This window comes from Homarus americanus, unplaced genomic scaffold (assembly GCF_018991925.1).
Source record: "Homarus americanus isolate GMGI-L3 unplaced genomic scaffold, GMGI_Hamer_2.0 scaffold40856, whole genome shotgun sequence".
NCBI classification, from domain to species: domain Eukaryota; kingdom Metazoa; phylum Arthropoda; class Malacostraca; order Decapoda; family Nephropidae; genus Homarus; species Homarus americanus.
This window is the reverse complement of record NW_024734615.1, coordinates 4741935-4764356: the sequence shown is the minus strand read 5'-3', so window position 1 is coordinate 4764356 and position 22422 is coordinate 4741935. Positions and strand designations below refer to the sequence as shown.

The 22422-nt window shown below is 38.9% G+C and overlaps 1 protein-coding gene across 1 annotated transcript in view; it reads left to right on the top strand.

Moving 5' to 3' along the window:
• The window catches only part of LOC121870385 (actin-related protein 6-like), a 31043-nt gene extending 11742 nt beyond the window's left edge, over positions 1-19301 (top strand). The window contains exons 3-8 of the mRNA XM_042372203.1: positions 8004-8196; positions 9145-9337; positions 9791-10010; positions 14795-14940; positions 17777-17893; positions 18777-19301. Of these exons, the coding sequence (XP_042228137.1) occupies positions 8004-8196; positions 9145-9337; positions 9791-10010; positions 14795-14940; positions 17777-17893; positions 18777-18906 (999 nt within the window). The 3' untranslated portion in view covers positions 18907-19301. The remainder of the gene's footprint in view (positions 1-8003; positions 8197-9144; positions 9338-9790; positions 10011-14794; positions 14941-17776; positions 17894-18776) is intronic.
• Positions 19302-22422: the final 3121 nt, after the last annotated feature.

Genomic DNA, 22422 nt, shown 5'->3' with positions numbered 1-22422 from the left:
GGCACGAAAGATGGGAACTTCAGAGCCCAAACCCTTTAATGCTTCCTCTGGGTGGTTACAGAGGTTTAAGATCCGGAACAAGATCACCAATATAAACATTGGTGGTGAAGAAGCGAGTGCTGATCGTGCTGCGGCTCGGGAATTTCCTCCGTTTTTACGTGAGATTATGGAGGAAGGACAGTACAGTGACGACCAGGTGTTTAACATGGACGAATCTGGTCTTTTCTGGAAAAAACTACCTTCCAAGTCCTTCGTTGTGAAGAATGCCAGCAGGATTCGGGGCCGGAAAATGCAGAAGGAACGCATCACCGTCCTGTTTACCACCAATGCCTCCGGTACCTGTAAGCTCAAGTTATCGGTGATCCACACAGCCCGCAAGCCGCACGCCTACAAGAGCATGGACATGACCAAGCTAAATGTCCACTGGCTGACCGCACGTAAGGCATGGATGTTCTCTACACTGTCCCTCTCCTGGTTTGATGACTGTTTTGTTCCCGATGTAAAGAAATTCTGTGAGCGACAGAATGTCCCATTTAATATTTTGTTGCTGCTGGACAACGCACCAGGACACTCGCCCCTACTGTTAGATCGTCACCCCAACGTAAAAGTGGTCTTCCTTCCTCCCAACACTACGTCTTTAATCCAGCCCATGGACCAGGAGTTGATTTGCAATGTGAAAGCTGCATTCTCAACAAAAAAATTCCAGCTCCTGAACGACTACACCAACACCAGGGAAGAGTTGCGTAACCTGAGTGACACCACCACCGATAGCAAGAGCGAAGAAGATGAGGATCAACAGTTAGAACAGCAAAAAATACTCTTCAAACAATTCTGGAGAGTATTTAACATCAAGAAAGCTGTGGACTTCTTGGTGGAGTCATGGGATCAGCTGTCTATTGCTACAATTCGTCACGCATGGAGACATGTGTTGCATGGAATACCAGGTGAGAGGAGGAGTCAATCTGTGACTGGTGAGGTTCAGAATGTTGCAGTAGCAGTGGACCTTGCCAGAGAAGCTGCGCAGACTGTTACAGTTCCAGGCTTCTCCGAGACCACCAACGACGACATCCTGGAGGTGATCAGAGATCCTGAAGTGACTGCCGACGAGATGTTGGAAGAAGAACACGTCAGTGAAGAGGAGGAAGAAGGTGCGTCAGTCTCCGAAGAACACAATTTAAGTCATAGTGATATTAAGGGTGCCATGGAGTGTGCAGAGAAGATGAAGTCCTTCCTTTCCCGCGACAATGACGATGACCGCTATGAAGTCTTCCATACCCGGCTGGTGCAGGCTATGGAGCCGTACATCAAGGTGTATCACGACAACATCAACGCCAGCCGTCAGCAAAGCATAACAGATTTCTTCGCCCGCAACCCACCACAGCCAGCCCAAGCCAGTGATAGTGACAGTGAAGGTGACTTTGAGGGATTTGTCAGGGAAGCCCTGACAACTGTAAGTGACAGTGATGGTGATTCACCTAGTAATGGTGATTCACCTGAGGGCCAGTAATCTGCCCTCTGCCTCGGAACCAGCCTCCATCCCCATATGCCGACCCATCTCTTCTACTACCGTAAGTGTTACACCTAATTTTTAGTTTTCTAACCTTACCTTTATTTTTCCTATGTTAACCTTTATCTTTCCTAACCTAACCTCTTCTATATTACTTGTTTTTTCATACCATCATAAAGTTAAGATAAAATTTTTACTACAACATAGTTGTGTGTCGTCAAAAAGTGGAGTTTGGGGATCGGCCCGGACTCCATTTCAATTAATCCCATATGTTATGTTATTCACTTTACGTGTTCCTCACTTTCCGCGGTACCCTCCGGGTTACATTAACCGCGTAAAGTGAGGGTTGACTGTATTATTGTTACCTAGTGTTGTTGCGTCTCCACATGTGTATTCCGCCGTGATTGGTTGATGCAAAGGTTTTTTGGTCTGTGAAGACAACTCTGTCCCAGAATTCCAGCGACTGGTCAGCATGTCGACGAGCGAAGGCTAGTCTGGCAGCACGGTGTTCCTCTGTCAGTCGTTCTTTCTTGGCGGGAATCCTGTGGTGGATACCCGCCTCATGAAGCTGCCTCCGACAGTTCTAGCGCTCACGCCCAGCCGCAGAGCTTAGCGAATGGCAACAGCATTAGTGAAACGGTTGTCCTCGGCTGCTCTCACGATCCTTGCATCGTCTTCAGGAGTAGTCACTCGTGGCCGGTGATGTCTCTCTTAATCAAAAAGAAAATGCTGATAAAAAGCCACTAATTTTTTATATTAAGTAAATATATTTGATTGCCTGTGTAATCACCAATAAAATTTCAGTCTGATCATTACTTACCAAGGTCATTCAGATTGCCACTCACCTCCCATCTTCTAATCCACTTGATTACAGTAGCGTCTGATATTCCAAACTCACGGGATATGGCTCAGATAGAGAGTCCAGCTTCTCATAGGCCCACAATGCAACTTCTCAAAGCTAACTGGGTGTCACGATGGTTCATCTTGAAGTCTAAGAGCTTTCAGTTGAATTCTATTACTTCTAGGGTCGCGACAATACCTCGGATGAGTTTTGATTGGCTGTCGACACTTGTTACTTGATCAACAAGCAAATTATCATTGTTTTTACTTTTTTATATTGTACAGTATTCCATTCAGGAGTGGATGAATTTATATCTTTAAACCCCTGTTTTTTTATGTCATATGTCATTACTAATTTCATTACTTGTGAAAATAAATGATAAGGTGTGTAATAATAATAAAAATAATAATAATAATATTAAAAATAATAATAATAATAATAAAAATAATAATAATAATAATTATAATTAACGATTTATTAAGCTAACATGGCTGCTCGAAGGCTGAAAATATACAATGAACAGAGGTGATAGGTTACTTATGGTGGAAGCGGGGAGTGGGTCACTTGATTGACAAAAGCTTTCGAAACGAAAATATAATAAACAAAGAGTCAACATATAGATTGACTATAGATCTGGTAATATTTGAGCTGGACTTGTAAACATTCTTGTGACCTGATGTTGGCGCCCACTGTCTGGATGGCCGTTCCGTCATACCTAGCTGCTAATCCGCTACCTCACTATAGCTGCAGATCCACCACGTGGTCCGGGTAGTCCTTCAGCTCACACAGGGTGTTGGAGATGGTTCTTGTTCCTCATGTGATGTAGTTAGGAATTCATAATTCCTCACTTGGGTGGAGTAGGGAGTCCTCATTTCTCTCCTGACGTAGTTTGGAGTCTTTCTTGGCTTTTCATCCAGTGTTGGTGGTTGTGAGTGTATCGCGGACTGGGTGTGTCTGGTCCGGTCAGGTCAACATTGACCACTAATCACGATTGTTGCTGTAACAGTTGTTTCTTTGTTTCAAATTGAAATTGTCACTTTTGTATGTCAGTTGTGGGTTGATCGTCAATCTTTGCACTGTACTGCTTGTTGGTGGGAGAATGTTGATAAATCCAGATGGGGAAAGGGATAACCCGACAAACCAGGCTGGCAGCTGTCTCCATGGTCAAGAGACCACGGCTGCATCAGCGGGCAGCGCCGACATCCTCACCATATGAAGGCTGCGTGTGTGTGTGTGCTACAGATGGCCCAGTTTCACATGGTAACTTCCTAACATTATAAAGAATAGCATTACACACCTACACGTCATTGGCAAATACTTGTCAGCATCTCGTAGCACCATACCACTAGAATCACCATATTAAAACGATAAAGTGTTGTATGTTGACACCATTAAATTAACGCCGTCAATGGACGGCGGCAACTTTTTGTTAATGCCGACGCCATAAATTTTTTGGGCAGGTGACGCAGTCAACTTTTCACCCGAGCGGAGCGTCAAGCGTCAGTTTGTTCTTTAACTTCTAAAATTTTCAATTTTTCCAAGTTCGATTTTCAATTATCTTGTTATAAAGACGACCGGGAAACATTTTGCCGTGCCTGCCGCCCGCGCACTTGCGCAGCTTTCTGCACGAATGAAAAAGACAGTGACCTTTCAAGCATTTCCTGGGGGAGAAACCTTCGAAAAAAACTGTTGACAAGGGCACCTTCCCCAACAAGGCCATGAGGGAGTTGTTCATCAAATACAACACCCCCATCCCCTCTCGTGCTGCCGTGGAGCACATGTTCTCCTTGGGCAAGGACGTCTTGAGGCCCAAGCGCAGCAGAATGAGCGACAAGCATTTTGAGATGCTAGTATTCTTGAGGGGGAACAAATGAATAATTAAAATTATATTATATAAATCATAATAAATGATTAAGAATGAATGAATATTTTTTGATTTTGCATGTTACTCCCATACACAGGAGAATACGCATTTCGGGGCTGCATTTGTACGTCACTGAAAACTCGTTGACGCTAACGGCGTCAATTTATGAAATAGTATACTCCGACGCTGACAGCATCAAATTTCTAGGTTGTTTATGCTGGCGGCGCCACTTTTTTTCGTTGATGCATACAACACTGGGTTTCATTATATGCAATTAATGCCTTCATGAAATGTAATGTGCATATAAGAGCAGTTGAATCACCTAGAAATGTGTATCAGCTTAAATTTATATGCCGGATTTGGAAAATAATTATACCCCCCGTATAAGAAATTGGTCGACATCAATCATTGACTGGCACCTCTCTGGTCGTCTGGCTAGGTGTTCAACGTGGAAGAGTCTGCGACTGTATGTAGGTAATTGGTGCCAATGGAGTGGCATGTACTTGGGAACTGTGTACGTGGGTACAGTATTATACACTAATGGAAAAAAACAATTGGTTCCGGGACCCCTCCAGGTAAAGACCATGAACCCAAAACTGGTTTTCACAGCACTTTCTCTGCACATAACCTCTATGAAAGTTACCCTCAGTTAAATATGTGTACCTTCAGTTGTATAAGGTGATTAATAAAACTGAAATAAGCCCTTAAATAAAAATAATACACTTACCCGGTGGTCATGGAAAGGCCAACTTGAGTGACGGTTTCCAAGGCTTGGAGTTGTGCTCATCAGATGCAGAGGGGCCAGGCTGAGCTGTAGAGGGACTTGCCAGAGCTGCAGGGGGGCTAGGCTGAATTGCAGAGGTGACTGGCTGACGTGCAGAGGGGCTAGGTGCAGTTGTAGACTGGCCAAAAGACCGTGTGTTGGTAGACTGGCATAGCTGATTGATATAGCTTGTGTAGAGGTCTTTGTAAGGCTGGAGGATGCGGTCAATCTCCAGCGGCTGTGACTCCCTCTCTGCCAGGTGTGGGTTGGCCTCCTTTAACTTTGCCTTGAGGGTCTTGGCTACTTCCAGGATCTTTGCTGCATCCTTGGGCATTAACACTCTTGGTGCCTTCACTTCTTCATCCTTGATGTCCTCCACTCTCTCTAATTCTTCCACATTCTCCTCAGCCATTGGCTAAGCTTCTCCAGCATCCAGCATCTCATTCACCTCGCAGCTCATCCAGCACATCTTCACCAGGGGGCACCTCATTGAGATCACTTTCACTTTGGTCACTTTGGCTGTGGTAAGCTCTTAGGAGTGGCTTCCACGCCCGAACAACTTGTGCCTTGGTAATGTTCTCCCATGCAACCACTGGATTGTCCACCACATTTCTGATAGTGTAACACTTCTACCAGTCTTGTATCTTCTGCCTGTGTTTTTCTTCACCTCTGCTGCTCTGCTGTTCCCCGTCTGTCTCCATTGCCTCCTCGAATGTCACATTTGTTGCCTCTCGCAACTGACGGTAGGTCAAAGAGAAGTACTTTTTCTTGAAGGAGACAATTATCTAATGATCTAGGGGCTGCAGGAGTGACATTGTGTTCTTGGGCAAAAAAAAAAAACAACCTTCACATTGGGGCGACATTCACTTAGAATTGCTGGATGACCAGGTGCATTGTCCAAACACAGGAGAACGCGATGTGCCAAATTTTTTTCTCACACAGTATGCATTCGTCCCGGGCACAAAGTCCTGGTCAAACCAGTTAAGAGAGATCTTGCCGTTGACCCAAGCTTTTTTGTTGTACATCCACGTGACCTTCAGTGACTTCATGTTGACATTGTTATAGCCCCTCGGCCTTGCACAGTGGTACACTGCAAGCATAGGAAGCTTGTGATCCCCTGTAGCATTGCAGGTCATCATGAGGGTGATCCTGTCTTTAGCAGGCTTGAATCTCAGCACAGCTCTCTCCTCCTGTGAGATAAAGGTGCTGGTGGGCATACGCTTCCACAGCAGCCCAGTTTAAATCACAAGTGTAGATTTGGTCGAGTGTGTAGCCTTCTTCCACAATAAGCTTCAGAAATTCCTCATGGTAGGCGTCTGCTGCTCCGATGACGGCACTTGCTCTCTCTCCAATAATCTTGAGATGGTGCAGCTTCTCCCTCTGCTTGAATCGGCTAAACCACCCCTTTGTAGCTCCGAAAGGTTTGGCATCTTCACTGTCAGCATTCAGTTTTTCGTAGTAGACTTTTGCTGTCTGAAAAAGCATTGCCGAGTTTTTTCGTAGTAGACCTTTGTTGTCTCACAGAGCATTGCTGAGCTGACTGGCATCTTCTTCTTGGTCTGTTGGTCAAGGTACTGAGACAGCAGCTTCTCCATTTTGCCATGGTCGACTGTAGCCTTCCTTCTATGACGAATGTAGTCATGAGCAGAATCTTTAAAGACCTGAAGTATTTTCTCCTGGTTTTTCCTGGCTGTCTTGAGGGTCGATTCATTGACTCTAAATGCACAGGTCACTGCCACCACTCTCTCGCCATTGTCCAGCCATTCTGTTATCTCCTCCTTGTGTGCCAGGGTCATCGACTTCACTCTTCTGCCTGGCTGGGCAGGTGCTGGAGTCCCAACAGCAGTAAGTGGGGTAGCCATGGTAACTGTCACAGCCAAAAACACCTAAAAAATACAGGAAAAAGCAAACCGCTGTAGTGCCTTGAGGAGAGGAGGACTGGGACCGGCGTCCACGTCAATGGTGATGTCACGGAAATTTACGCCCACATACTTGGGACCCCCGCGTACTTTGGAATTTGGGTTGCATGGCACTGATGCACGTAGTTGGGTTCCGTGCGGTTAAAATCCGCATACTTGGGGGGTACACTGTACAGTACAGTACTGCATTGTAATATGTGGAATCCTTGGAGACTACAGCTTTGCTATATTCTCAAAAAGGACTGTGTATTGAGAGAGTTGTTTATGTATTGCTTGATACTTGCTTATCAATTTTTTTTAACATTAATATTAATTAAGTATAATATGTCTGTTGATATAGAAATGTAGATTACAGGTACTGTACTGTACTATACTTATATAAAATTGTGAATAAAATAAAATTAGATTATACAAATGCCAGGAAAAAGTGGTACTGTCAACATCAGAACTGTACTGTGTTGATATAAGCTATCTTTTAATGTGGATTTGATATCAAAGTTATCATTTACATTATTGTCTATCTTTTATACATCCAGAGGTTTCCTCTCTCTCTTGTATTCCTTCAGTAGGAGCCTGAGGGTATGTGCTGTATGATAATACAGGTAGTAGGCTACCAAACAGGGAGGTACTACCGCCTGGGAAGATATTGGAAGCATAATGTATTGTCTAATGGTAGACCCTGCTGCCATATGGCATCACTAAAGTTGTGACCAAGTCCCAGGTTGCTGATCTGACTTTCTGCCTCATTTACAAACAGTTGCAGGGTCTCAATTGTTGCTCTTAACATTGACAACAACAAACATACAGTATTTTGTTTCTCACTCTTGATTTTTTTTTAATTTTTGTATTTCTTTATGGTTCTTTATTATTATTATTATTATTATTATTATTATCATTGTTATTTTATTATTTTTATTTTTGTATTGTTTATTAAAATTTTTACTTACCTATCTGAATTATTATTATTATTGTTATTATTAATAATATTATTGCATTCCCCCAGGTCCTAATGTGAGTAAGTGACCTGTGCCCGGGTGTGGGCTAATCCCCGTAAAAAAAAAGGGTACTGAAATTAATTCTTACACTGTAGCCTGTCTTTCTCCTTTCAGGGATATTTGGTCAACTGGGATGTACAAAAAACAATATGGGACTACATGTTTGGAAAAGATGTATTCAATGTGAATCACTCCAACACCACGATGATCATCACTGAGCCATATTTCAACTTCACCAGCACTCAGGAAGCGTTGAGCGAGATATTTTTTGAGGAGTATGATGTAGATGCCTTACTTAGAATTAACGGTATGTATCTTTTTATTGCCGTAGTATATCAGTTAATTTTAAATCATTTCAGGTTATAGTGTGGTGAAGGATTTGATATCATGTTAGAAAATTATGATTTGAAGACTAAAGCATTTCATTTGTTACGACACAATTGTACTATCTTTGTAATTAAGAAGATGGAGTAGGTTAAACAAATATTATGTTGTTTCATATATGTAAAACAGAAATTACCTTCTTCCCTCTCTCTGGATGGCATTTCTGCAATTGGTGTATATATATTTATGATGAAGTCAGCCCTCCTTTGATTGGGATAAAAGTATTGTACAGTATATAAATGAATGGAAGGGGAAAAGGGGGTGTATGTGACCTGCTCACATTGCTGATGAGTGAAATATCCAGATTATTTGGTCAGTGTTAGGAAATGTAGTAAAATATGAGATGGGGAGAGCTTGTAAGAAATAACATTAGAGTTAAGAACCTGACAAGAAAGACGAAAGGAAACTATGCTGCATGGAGAGCTGCCTTCAGGTAACAGCGACTGACCCATGCATGGAAAATGACTGTAAAACGTTGATGATTATGATACATAAAATTTCCTGATAATTAAGTGTCTATATACCGTATATATACAGTATATATAATATATAGGCCTATATACTACATAAGAATATTATACAGTATGTACATTGAAAAATAGTTTTGAGTTCCTTATTACATAATTACATGGGGCAAAGATAAGAGTCTGAAGAGAAGAAAGAGTACTGTATGAGAGAGAAATAAATGAGATACCTTAAGAGAAAGTTGTAGAAAATAAAAATTTAGAAAGTTTCCAAAATTATAAGATGAAAATATAATGAATTAGATTCACCATACTAATTTTGAATATAAAACTGTTACCATGTTTTACATTATTACTGTATTTCCTTGGTTTCTCATAATCCTCCATGAAGTTTTTCTGATTTGCAGCTGGTGACCTTTCTGTACACAAGTATCATCGTGACCGACCACGGGAGCTCTGCTGTTTATTAGTGGAGTGTGGCTTTAGTTACACACACATTGTACCTTACATTCAGGGCAAGAAACAGAAGGATGCCATCTTGAGGGTAGATGTTGGTGGGAAAGTGCTCACGAATCACCTTAAGGAACTTATATCTTACAGGTACAAAGGTGAAGCTTAATTCAGCAGTCCTTAGTAGTTCTGTTAAATTTTTCTTATCTTCTTTTGTTTTAGATTGTTGTTTTATGACCTTGTAACTGTCTTCGGTGATTTCTGTATTATTCCTCAAAGTCTAAGAGGTAAAAACCACAGTAAATCTTGAATGGGATTTGGGTGTTGGTTGATTCTGCACTACTGACTTCAGCCACTTAGGCTTTGATTGGCTGAGGTCTACATGACTTCAACAATTTAATTGCATTTTCTTCACTCTCACCATTATAGGTTCCAAGGAGTAGGAGATCATATTATGATCTACAGAGGCACTACTGGATCCCAAAGGCCTTTTCTAAGATATTTTTACATTTACAGTACAATACTGCATTAGGGAAGCATTGTTTACGAGTACAGATGTGTTTCTAGCTTTCTTGGCTGAATAATATCCCTTTTTAATATCAGGCAACTCAATGTTATGGACGAGACCTACGTGATCAACCAGGTGAAGGAGGATGCGTGTTTTGTGTCTCTTGAATTTAATGCTCACATGAATATAGCCAGAGGTGGTAAGAAGGAAAACACAATTGCAAGAGACTATGTCTTACCAGATTTCACTACAATCAAGCGTGGTTATGTTAGATCACTTGAAGAAACTACAGGAAAGTCTGCTGGTGGTGAGCAGGTAGGATTCTTGATGCTTTTCGTTATGGGTACAGAACTAATTTTGTTGTCTTAGCATGCTTTTGACAACAAGAATATGTTAATGAGAGTACAGTACAGTATTTAAATTCTTCTTTGCTTACTGAAAATAAATTGAAATTGGTTGGATACTACAGTAATATATATTTTTTCTTTTATATTAAGTTACAAATGTTTCCAACACATGATGTAGATGATGACTGTGATAATCTTATTGTAGAAATACAGATGATGATGCAACCCTTGTCATAGAATGCATTCTTTACTGATTGAGCATTCACCTAACACATTAAAAATATCCAAAAAATAGTAGTGCTAATGGCATAAACAACATAAGTGATTTATAATTTAGTTTGATGCAATATTGAAGTTGCAAAGAAAATACCAGTTTCTTATACAGTCAGTCCCCAACTTACGACGGGATTAGAAACCGACGACCAGGCCGTAAGTCGAAAATGCGAAAATAATACATAGAAAATCTAAAATGGGTGTCTGTTTTTCTTCTCAGCACCACGAGAACTCTCACTTTTACGCTTGCCAGCCATTTTAAATGGAATTACGAACAATTTTTTGTCAGTATACAGCGCGATCACTAACGTCGGGACTCGAAAATACTTAATTTGAAATTTTTTTGTACGACTGCGGCGGTCATATGTCCGGGTGGTCGTAAATCGAGTAGGTCGTAAGTCGAGGAGTACCTGTAATTCAATATTACTTCTGAAAATGCAGTTTGGTAAGAGTTGGATTTGGAGAATACGATTGCTTGGTTAACTGGAAATAAGATTTCCTAGTAGGCCATGTGACTTTGGCTCTATAGTTGTCTTACTGTTCATTAGATCTTGCAGTCAGATCATAAAAGGTGAACAAAGGTACTGCACCGGCATCCATTTTACTTTTAAGGAATACAATAATATCTCCGTCAGCCGGAATTCCTCAAACCCGGAAATCTCCGATAGCCGGAATTGAAATTTGCTCGGAAAATCATTCCCCTAGGTTGAAAATAGAGAGAATTTTCTGAAAATGTCTTGAATAAAGATGAAAGTTAAGTATTGGGGGGGGGAGGGGGGCATAATGTGACTCAATGTCAGGTGGAGGTAGGGTGAGGGATTAATGGTCTATTACTGACCTTCTGATGGAATGTCTGGTCACCCTTTCTTGGGTGGGGGATTAGTGGGTCTCATGACCTGAAGACCTGAAAATGTCTTGAATAAACACGAAACCTAAGTATTTTTAGTGAGATTGTGATAAGTATAAGTATAAATGAGCAAAGTTGTATCCCTTCAATAGTGGCATCCCACAGGGTTCTCTTCTTTCACCAACTCTCTTTCTTCTTTTTATCAATGATTTACTTCACTCTACAACTAATTCTATCCATTCTTACGCTGATGATTCTACTCTTCACTTTTCCTCACATTTTCCCCTTCCTCCTAACTCTCAAACTAGATCTGTTTCTAGAACTGATATCATTACTTCTATCAACGTGGATCTGTGCAGCATCTCTGAATGGGGAGATACAAACTTGGTTAAGTTCAATAGTAACAAAACTCAATATTTACCAATTACACTTTGTAAAGTAGACGATCTCCCACCAATTACATTTCAGGACGCTATCATCCCCCAAATTCTGAAATAAATATGTTAGGCCTCACCATTTCCTCCAATATGTCCTGGAAATCACACATCCTTAGTATAACTAAAGCTGCCTCCCGAAAGTTGGGAAAGCTGTACAGATGCCGCAGCTACTTCACTCCTGAGCAGTTGCTCCAAGTATATAAGGGATTCATTCGTCCTAACTTGGAGTACTGCTCTCATATCTGGGGTGGCTCTTCTTCTGTCCAACTATTAGATAGGGTGGAATCAAAGGCATTTCGTCTTATTAACTCTCCTCCTTTAGTCGACAATCTCTCTCCCCTTTCTCTTCGCCGCAATGTTGCTTCACTCTCTCTCTTTTACAGGTACTTTAACGGGCAATGTTCAGGGGATTTGGCATCCTGTGTACCGCCGGTAAGGCCGTGGGCTCGTAACACACGTCTTGCCCACGGTGCCCACCATTTCTCTGTGGATATCGGTCACACGAGAATAACCCGTTATAGTACCTCCTCCTTTCCTCACACAGCCAAACTGTGGAATGCTCTGCCTTCTTCTGTGTTTCCATGCTCTTACAATCTGTCTCACTTTTAAAAGCTGGTTTTCCGGCATCTTCGTGGTGTAGATTAATACAGTATAACCTTTTTTTCTATATTTTCAATTTCTTTCCGTTCTTTTTTTCGCCCCCCAGGCTCCGTTGTGGGTCGTTTGACCTGTGCCCGGGTTGGCTAATTTCCGTAAAAAAAAAAAAATAAATAAATAACATTTTAAAATATGGGGTGAGAAAGGTTTGGTAATTAGAGAGATGGAGTGGAAAGGAGTGGTAACATGCACCAGTGTTGCCAAGTGATAAGCTCCTCGACAGCTGATCTTTTAATTCGCCTCCATGCAGTCACACAACAAGACCTTCACTTGATGCTTGTTGTCTTAATTCCTCTGTGTGTGTGTGTGTGTTGCAAAATAAGTGATGTTTAAACTCAAATTAATCGCTCTCTTACAAGAACTCTAGCAATACAAGTTATATTCTCATAAGTCAAGTCAATGACATTTTATAAGTGTTAATCTATCCTCCATGGTGGGGTAAAGTGGCCACCCCACGGGTCTTCTCACTGTTTGTCTACTCTTCATGATACAATAATGTTTATTTGTTTTTCATTAATTAGTACAGGTACATTACTGTAATAATCTGTGCTTATTAATACTTGTATCCTTCATATACAACACAGTACAGTATAGTACTATGTATATACCTCATAGGTAAAAAATAATGTCATTCAAGACATATTCAGGTCATAAGACCCACTTATCCCCCACCCAACACTGGGTGACCTGATGTTAGTAACGTGACCCAATAATCTCCCACCCAACCTTCATCGCAAGTGTTAAAATGTGATTAGTTATGTATTACAGTCAATTGAGGAAAGTGTGTATCAGAGCCATGACCGATTGCCCGAGCTACTAACGAGCTGATCAGTGGTGAAGAGGATAAAAGTAACACAGGTCTATTCACGCTCATATCATATAGAGCTTTTGTTTTTTTAAATATATTTGTTTATCCAAACTTTTAGATAAAGTATTCAGGATTATTTTGATAGAAAAATGGTGTCTAACGAAATTAGAATTGATTTTACTGACTCCGGTATCAACATTTACGTTTTTTTTTTATAAAAGAATGGAATTCCCATCACTATATCACATAGAAATATTTTGTTTAAGGATATCCTATTGTAAATATTTCATAGATAATTTATTAAGGATCATTATGTTATCAAATTCATCTACCTATTACAATTTGCCATGCTTGAGTGAGGAGGGGGGAGAAGTGACCATGCAACCCATCCCCCCTTCACCCTCCAAAAAAGTTCATCTACCACACTCTTCAGCCACACCTCACCATCACAGCCTCCAACACCACTCACATATCCCTAACAAGGGAATTAAGACAACAGACATAAGGAGTGAAGGTCTTATTGTGTGACAAATTTGCGTGTGTGACTGCGAGTTAAATATCAGCTGTTGAGGAGTGCTTGCCAGCACTTATTTCCACTCCATCTCTCTAATTACTTCACCTTTCTGCTTTCTCACTCCATATTTTAAAATGTTATGTAATGTAATGTTGAAGCGATACAACTTTGCTTGTTTATACTTATACTTTTCACAATCTCTCTAAAGATTCTTTAGGTTTCGTGTTTATTCAAGACATCTTCAGGTCATGAGACCCACTAATCCCCTGGCCAAGAAAGGGTGACCTGACATTACATCAGTAGGTCAGTCATATGAGACCACTAATCCCATACCCTACCTCAACCTGATATTGCATCAGGTCAGATACACAAGACCCACTAATCCCCCACAGCTCCAAGGGAGTGGAAAATACCAGTCTTTGTTGTAACACACAGCTTCATTTACGCCTATATATAGATTTTTAATTTTTAAATACAGTTCCTCCTCGACTTACGACCACCCGCACTTACGACCTGCCTCAATCGTACCAAAATTTTGTCAAATTACGTATTTTCGAGTCCCAACTTCAGTACACAGACAAAATTTTCGTTTGTAATTCACTTTAAAAGGGCTGGCTAGCTTAAAAGTGAGAGTTTTGTGGAGCTGATAAGAAAAAGAGACAGCCATTTTAGAGTTTCTATGTATTATTTAAGCATTTTCGACTTACGACCATTTCGACTTATGACCTGGATTTGGGTCCCTAACCCCGTCGTAAGTCGGGGAGGAGTTGTATATTTATTTTACCAAACTTTTAAATAAACTTTTATGGATTATTATAGTAAAGAAATGGAGTTTCTAATTTAATTAGAACTGCATATACGGAACTCCGGTAGTTTAGACTCAAGGAAAACCTCCCCAGCACCCAGAAACATTCTGGGGAAGTGGGCTAGTGTCTGTGTGTGCAAGAGGTCTAGTTTAGACACTTGGAATTTTTCCCAGTAACCGGAAAATATTCCGGGGATAAGGAATTTTCTGGGTTTGATAAAGTCGTCTGGTTAGCTGGAAATCTCTCATCCCCGGAAGTGCTCTACACCAATTGTTCCGGCTAACGGGGATATCACTGTAGTAATTGAATTTCATGTTGAAAATTGGCTGTCTCAGTCATGGTAATACAGTTTGCTTTCTGAATATGATAGACAAATGTAAAAACAAACAAAAAATATTGTATATTTTCAGTTGGTCCGTCTCAACAATGAACGCTTTAGTATTCCTGAGCTTCTCTTTTATCCAAGTGATGTTGGAATTCAGGAGATGGGTATTACAGAATCAATTGTTCATTCTATAAACAAATGTCCTGAGGAAACAAGGCCTCATCTCTACAGGTAAGTTAACTCTGTGTATCATATAATTTTTTTGTGAATCCTTGTCAAATGTAATATAAAAGTCTGTGTAGACAATATTGCCCAACCAGAAAAAAGACCTAACCATGAGGTATACCAATTAAATTATCTCTTTTGATTATCTGTAATTGTTTAAGATAATCTTATAAGTACCAGGCATCCCCTAGGTTATGGAAGGGTTCTGTTCCTGAAAATCTTTCCATGACGTGAAATTCCTAAGGAAATTTTTTGAGGCCCAATAATGTGAGACAGCACATATATGTAATATATGTATGAAATTAGATGGTTTTAACCACATACAATGAGTCATTACAGGTTGACAATCCTTTATCCGAAATTCCGAAAACCGAAAGTTTTTTTGTGGGGCAATTTTTTTTTTTTTTTTTTTTTTTTTTTTCCTAAAAGGATTAGCCCACCCGGGCATAGATCACTGACCCACATCAGTGCCTGGGGGGCGAAAATGTAATAGCAATAATAATTATACAGTAATAATAATAATTATTCATAGTAAATAAAAATTTTAATAAAAATACGCCAAAATAAAATAATATGATAACATTAATAATAATAATAATCATAATAATAATAATAATAATAATAATAATAATAATAATAATAATAATAATAATACAGGAGTACTGTAATAATAAAATAATAATAATGATAATAAAGAAATACAGTGAACCCTCACTTTACGCGGTTAATTCAACCCCGGCAGCCCGCGTAAAGTGAAAGCAAGTGAACAACATAACATATGGGTTTTATTGAAATAGAGACCGGCCGACCCCCAAACTCCACTTTTTCAGACACATACCTATGTTGTAGTAAAATAACTTTAATTTTATGATGGTATGCACACACAATTAATTAAGAGAAATATCAATAATATTATTGGGTTTTTACTTACATTAGTAGAAAAGATGGCTGAGCACGGGGATGGGGGGTTGGTTCGAGGCAGAGGGCAGATTATTGGCCTCACCTGTACTCACTTGTATCAATTGTATCACTATCCACCACAGAGGCTTGCAGGGCCTCTTTGTCAAACCCTCAAAGTCCATATAAGTCCATATCCTCACTATCATTATCACTATCACTGACTTGGGCGGCTGTGGTGGGTGGCGGTGAAGAACTCGTTAATGTTTTGATGACTGGGCGACCTTGTGGCACCTGCTGCTCACGCTTCTCCGCGTCAAGGATACACATATACATGGAAAGTGAGCATTCCGGTTTTGCAGGTGCAGCGTGGCGATGGGAAAGCGCGTAAAGTGGGACCAGCGTAAGCGAGGGTTGACTGTACAAGAATGAAAAAAGATCAAAGTGAGAAACACGACTACAGACTAACAGATTATTATTATTATTATTATATTTTTATTATATTCTCCAGGCCCCAATGTGGGTTGGGGTGATCTATGCCTGCGGGCTAATACAACAAAAAAAAAAAAAAAAATCTAAAAAAAACGAAAAATTCCGAAATCCGAAATTCCTCTGGCCCCAAGGATTTCGGATAAGGGATTGTCAACCTGTAATGATGTACTGTAACATGATAATAAATGAACATAACACTGGAATGCCAGAAACAATGTTGACTGCTGCAGGAGGGGATGAGGTGAGGTTGTGGGATCAGTGTTACTGGGAGTTACCTCCTTAAAACATCAAGTTTATTGTTCAATGCAATTCCTTTATGGGATCTTTAATCACCACTGCTTTCACTTGAACTTGATTGTCTTTTTCCACTCATCTTGAATCAGGGTACACAGTAACACAATTGCATAACTGAACACAAATTGGGGAAAGAATTCAAACTGAGCAGTGCCATTGTTGTGGTTGCTATCAGCTGTTGAGGTGAGTTTCAGAATCCACTTAAAATAGATTTTATAATTTCGTTGAAGTTTTTTATTTTATTTTTTTTTCTATATCACGATTTTTTCTTTTGAAAATCTTAGTAATTAACCAGAATTCCATAAGGGCAAATACAATCCTGAACACAAGCTGGGGAAAGAATTCTAACTGAGCAGTGCCATTGTTGTAGTGGTTGCTGGCAACTGGGGAGGTGAGTGGCCTTCCAACCACCTTGTGGCCACCATAGAGAATCCACAGGAAATAACTTTACAATTTGGGTTAAAAATTGCAATTTTTTTCTTATGCATTTAAAAAAGTTACTTAAAATCCGTAAGGGCGGGTTTTTCTGTAACCCGAAATCATGGTTATAAATTCAAAATTCAGTAGGGGCAAAATTCTGTCGCCAGAAATTTCCTAACACGGGGGATGCCTGTATGCTAATGCATGGTCTAGCCACTGCATTACAGGATGAAAAGATTTAAAATGGAGAGCAAAAAATGTCAATGTGAATACCAAAGGCAAGTCAGTTTGGAATAATGAAAAAGTGAAGAATATTTTTCACAAATGGAATGAAAGCCCAAATTAAATTTGAGACAGTATCTATGATTGAGGATATTAGAAGCACGTAAGGTATTCTTGCATTGACTCTCAGGTGTTAGCTTAGAGTGTGACTTACCTGTGTTGCTGTGGTTGATACACAATTTCAACACAAGTATTACTTCATAGGGATGATGCCTTTACAGGAGCCATTTGTCACAATCTTTAATGAGTTATATCATCATTCTTCCCAAGCATGGAATGAACCTGTCAAGTCTCATTCTATGGGTTATATCATCATTCTTGCTCAGTCATAGAATAAAACATGACAGGCACTGTATTGAATACTTACATAAGCTGTATATCTTTATTTGTAAACATAATACAATATTTTGTCATTTACCTGTATGTATATTCAGATATGTTTTGCCATCACTTACAGAAACATACTTTTAACTGGTGGCAATTGCAACTTCCCTGGGTTTAAGGACCGAGTTTATAAGGATGTTCGGTCCATGTCACCTGATGAATATGATGTTAATGTCACTCTTGCAAAAAAGTAAGTTCAATTATGAGTGCTTTTCCAGTTATTGTATGTTTGATGGTTTAAGTAACTGCCTTTGGAAGAACCTTGGTACATCTTCCAAGATGTCCTCCATCTCTTTCTTCTTTAACTATATCCTCATTCTATCTCCTTGAAGTAATATACAAGGTTTGATTCTTGTTCTGGTTCCATCTAGCCTCTCAGCTTTGATGTGATTTTTTCTTGTCACAAGGTTCTGTTGTGTGAGTAATTGTTTGCTTTTGATTATCTTGCCAGAGCCTACCACTATGTAAAACCATATCACATCACTGAGATCCATTTCTAGTCTTTTACAAAATGTATTGCGGTAAATATTTTTTCTTGAATGACTTTCATATGCAGTGTTGTGTTTTGGTGTTATATTGGGTGGTTATTGGTGCTGTATTTTATTATCCCTTTTTGTATTTTTTCTATGATTAAAGGATTCTCTTTTGCGAATTTTGTTTTTCATTGGCTAACTTCATTTAACATGGATTTCACCATCATATAGTATTTCCATTCATGATAAATGTTATTCAGTTTTAAATATGGCAAAACATTTGTTAAACCTAAAGAGGGATTAGAGATTTGAATTCACCCTTTACCAGCCTATGATGATGCCTGGCATTTAATTTATTAAACATCAGGGCACCTTTAAATATACACTTTGTTTTTATAAAAGAACGAGAATTTCACCTTCACATTAGTACCCCCATGAGCCCTGTACCTTATTACCCAAAGCTTAAGCATTTTCATATCCTTTTCACATTAATTTCCATTGAAATAAAATTAACTTAATTTTTATATGAACGAGACAGACCCTTTTGATACGTAGTGTAATTCATGTAAAAGAAGAAACTTACAATGTTGTTCTTTACAGCCCATCCACCTATGCATGGAGAGGAGGTGCTGCCATGAGTAGGTCTGCACATTTTCCTGAGATGCTCGTGACAAAGAGAGAATGGGAGGAAGATGGCTTCACTGTATGTCAAGAGAGATTTAGTGTTTAAAGCGGTCTTGAAATTTTTACTTGAATTTTGTTTCATAATCTCATGATAATACCAGAGTTGCCAACATGGATAATCTGTACTGTATGTGAACAGTATATGGACAACTAGGAAATCAAGGAAAAAAGATCAATATTTTGGACAAAGAAACAGAATGATTCAAGATTCAATATTTTATTCAAAATCATCAACATATTACAGTATATCTATGATGTATGTTCGTTTATGTTTTAGGTGACTGCTAAGATTATATTGAAAATTTAAAATAATTTTTGAAAAAACATTACATAATTACTGTATACTGTACACATACTGTATACTGTACTGTACGTATTGCTCTACAAGCAGTGAAGACAATGTACTGTAAATAAATGTTTTTATTAAAGGTTTGAGTGAAATATATATTTTTTTAAGATACTGCATCAGAATTTATTTTGAAAAAAAAATTTAATTTGTTGGTACAAATTGAGAAAATGGATTACAGTAGGTGGCATGTACTGGTGTGTATGTGACCCTTTCTTGAACCTGATAACTGCAGCAGAGTGATTCAAAGATCGACCCCAGTGCGCAAAAAATATGTACAGTACAGTACTGTATACCGATAATAGAATTAACAAAACATTAAATATAAACTAAATACAGTACTGTGCTGTACAGTATCCTGTATAATAAGAAATAAAAAACAGTACAATACTATATTTTAACTTAAATATCAAACAGTTGATTGTAGAGGCAGTCGATGATGACATGCCATATTTTTTACAGAGTGCATTGGTTCTAATGCTTTCTTCGTGATTCATAATAATTTATGCACCGTATATTATCAATATGTGAACAAAATTTCAGAATGACCAATAATTTTAATGTAAAAATGCAAAAATATTCAAGAGACCAACTAACTGGTTGTTCAATCCACTGTAAACAAAGTTAAACTGAGAAGCGTTGGTGGGTGATTTGATCAGCTGATTGACACAAAAACTGTTCCCTGTACTGTAATATATTATCAATATGTTAATTAAAAACTAGATTGCCCAATAATTTTAATATAAAAAAATGCAAAAAATATTCAAGAGCACATCGGGGCCTAGGGGGGCGAAAATGTAATAATAATAATAATAATAATAATAGTAATAATAATAATAATAATAATAGTAATAATAATAATAATAAAAATAATACCTGTAATAATAATAATAATAAAGAACTGCCTCATTTACACACAATTGCAGGGTCTCAATTGAGTCGCCTAGTGTACGAATGATGAACTCGCCAAATAATAGTTTGAGGAAACGCACGTCAAAGTTTTAGAACTGTAAAATCACACAGCGCCATGGAATATTGATAGAATTGCCTCAGTTATGTTCTATATTGATAATTTTTGTGCGTAGAAGATGTGCATAATACAATGACAAGCCTGTTGTACCAAAAAATATTATAAATAGCGAGTAAAATAAATATTATTCTTCCCAAGCATTTCGAAACACACTGTAGTCTTTGTTTTCGTACATAACTTTGTACGTAATACGGCGCAAGGTCCTAGGTGGCCTCTCTTTAGCACGACACTCCTTCACATCTACAGAATTTACCAACTTGCTAATGTATTCATTTTGCTTGTTGTAAACCCCAAGCTTCCAAAATTCACTAAAAATTACATTGATTTTCTTCATTCCAACCTTATCAAAGCACAAACACTTGCATGGGACACCTATGGTACAATCGGGAACATCTTTCTTGGTATGCCTAGAAATGTAAGGTTTGCCGTGGTCTCACTTCCTTTTACAAACAACTTTTTTCCACTTATCTTCATGCTTTAAACACTTGTGTGATAGCCCAGAGGGGCCAGGCACATTATCACTTTCTGAAGAACTCATTATTAATCCACCAAAATGTCTATTTAATCAAAAAAACAGAGTTAAATGGAGCACTATCGATGAGAAACACATGCACGACACCGTATGTACAAACACTGGATTGGGTAATCGACGCTCATTGGCTGAGCAGGTGGGTGTAGCTGCCTCCCTGTGTTCCCATTGGTTGTGCGGCCCCAGCCGGGCTGTTGAGTTCGTCACTCCTACACTCACGCTTGGCGCGTTTTCGGACCTGACCGCGTGGTTCATTTCACCCCTAAATCCATACGAAAACAACGGGGAGTAGAGACAATCTCGCCACTTCCTGACTTCACAGTTGGAAAGATAAACCCTGGAAAATTCCGAAACCATAGAAAACGGATTTTTGGGGCACTGACGAGTTTGTCATTCGTACGCTAGACGCCTCAATTGTTTGTCTTACTATTGACAACACAACGTACATACTGTCGTTTCTCACTATTGATTGATTTTTTTAATTTTTTTATTTATTATTATTATTATTACAATATTATACTTTTTATTTATTTTATTAATTATTATTATTATTATTATTATTGTATTTCGCCCTATAGGCCCTGATGTGGGTCAGTGACCTGTGCCCGGGTGGGCTAATCCCCGTAAAAAAAAAAAAGTAAAGTTGTTTTACTGGTTTACAATTGGATAAGCATCTTTATAAACTAAGCAGTAATACACTTCAGCATAAATATAGACAATGTAGGTACAGTATATGGTGCACATAAGCCGTGGGAGTACTGTACAGACAGTCCCCAGGTTACGAACATCCGCCAATACGAACACGGTTAAACTAATTTACAGTTTTTTATTTACCTGATACTTTCATTTACTCTATTTTGTTATTCTAGTGCTTCTTTTCTCTTAAATTTAGTGATTTTAGAAATATATAAAGACTTAGGCTATGATATAGTGGGATTTTAAACATTGTTCTGTATGTACAGTACGAATACAGCATGTGTTATAACTTACGTACATTTCTTACCTAAGAACATCCCCAGGAATGGAACTCGTTCACAACCCCGGGACTGCCTATACTTTATACAGTTTCCTGTGTGCCGAGACAGTGCAGGTAAATGGAAATGGTAAACAGTAAGGTAACTTGATCAAGGATAGATAACAAAGCTGTTAGGTGTTTATTTCCAGGAGGGTCCTTTGCTCAAGCTTATACTTGGTCTCTAATCAGTAATAGTAAGTCTACAGGATTACTCTATTATTGAAAGTTTATTTGATAGAATTCAGCAAGCATTACATTGCTCTTGGACTATCCGAGGCTGGTAGATCTCTACTACAGTACCCTGTACTACATTCTGTGACTTAATATAAAAACTCTCTTCTCCTGCTGTAGCTTCATCTTTTATGCATTTCTTTGTTTTAACTTTGAATTGCTTAATACCGTAACTGTTTTTGCTGTGGTTTGGTAATGTGTTACAGTTTGTTATAGCAGTAAAGAAGAGTTTTTTGCTTAACCACAATCAGGTACATAAAATTATGTGATTCAGCCTCAGTTGCTTCACTCTATCCATTACACCTAACATGTTCAGTGTTTGAAGTACATGTACTTTGTGACCAATGCGATCACTTGCGTTCATGTCAAGAAGGAACCTCACTGCCTTGTTTTGAATAATTTGAAGCTTGG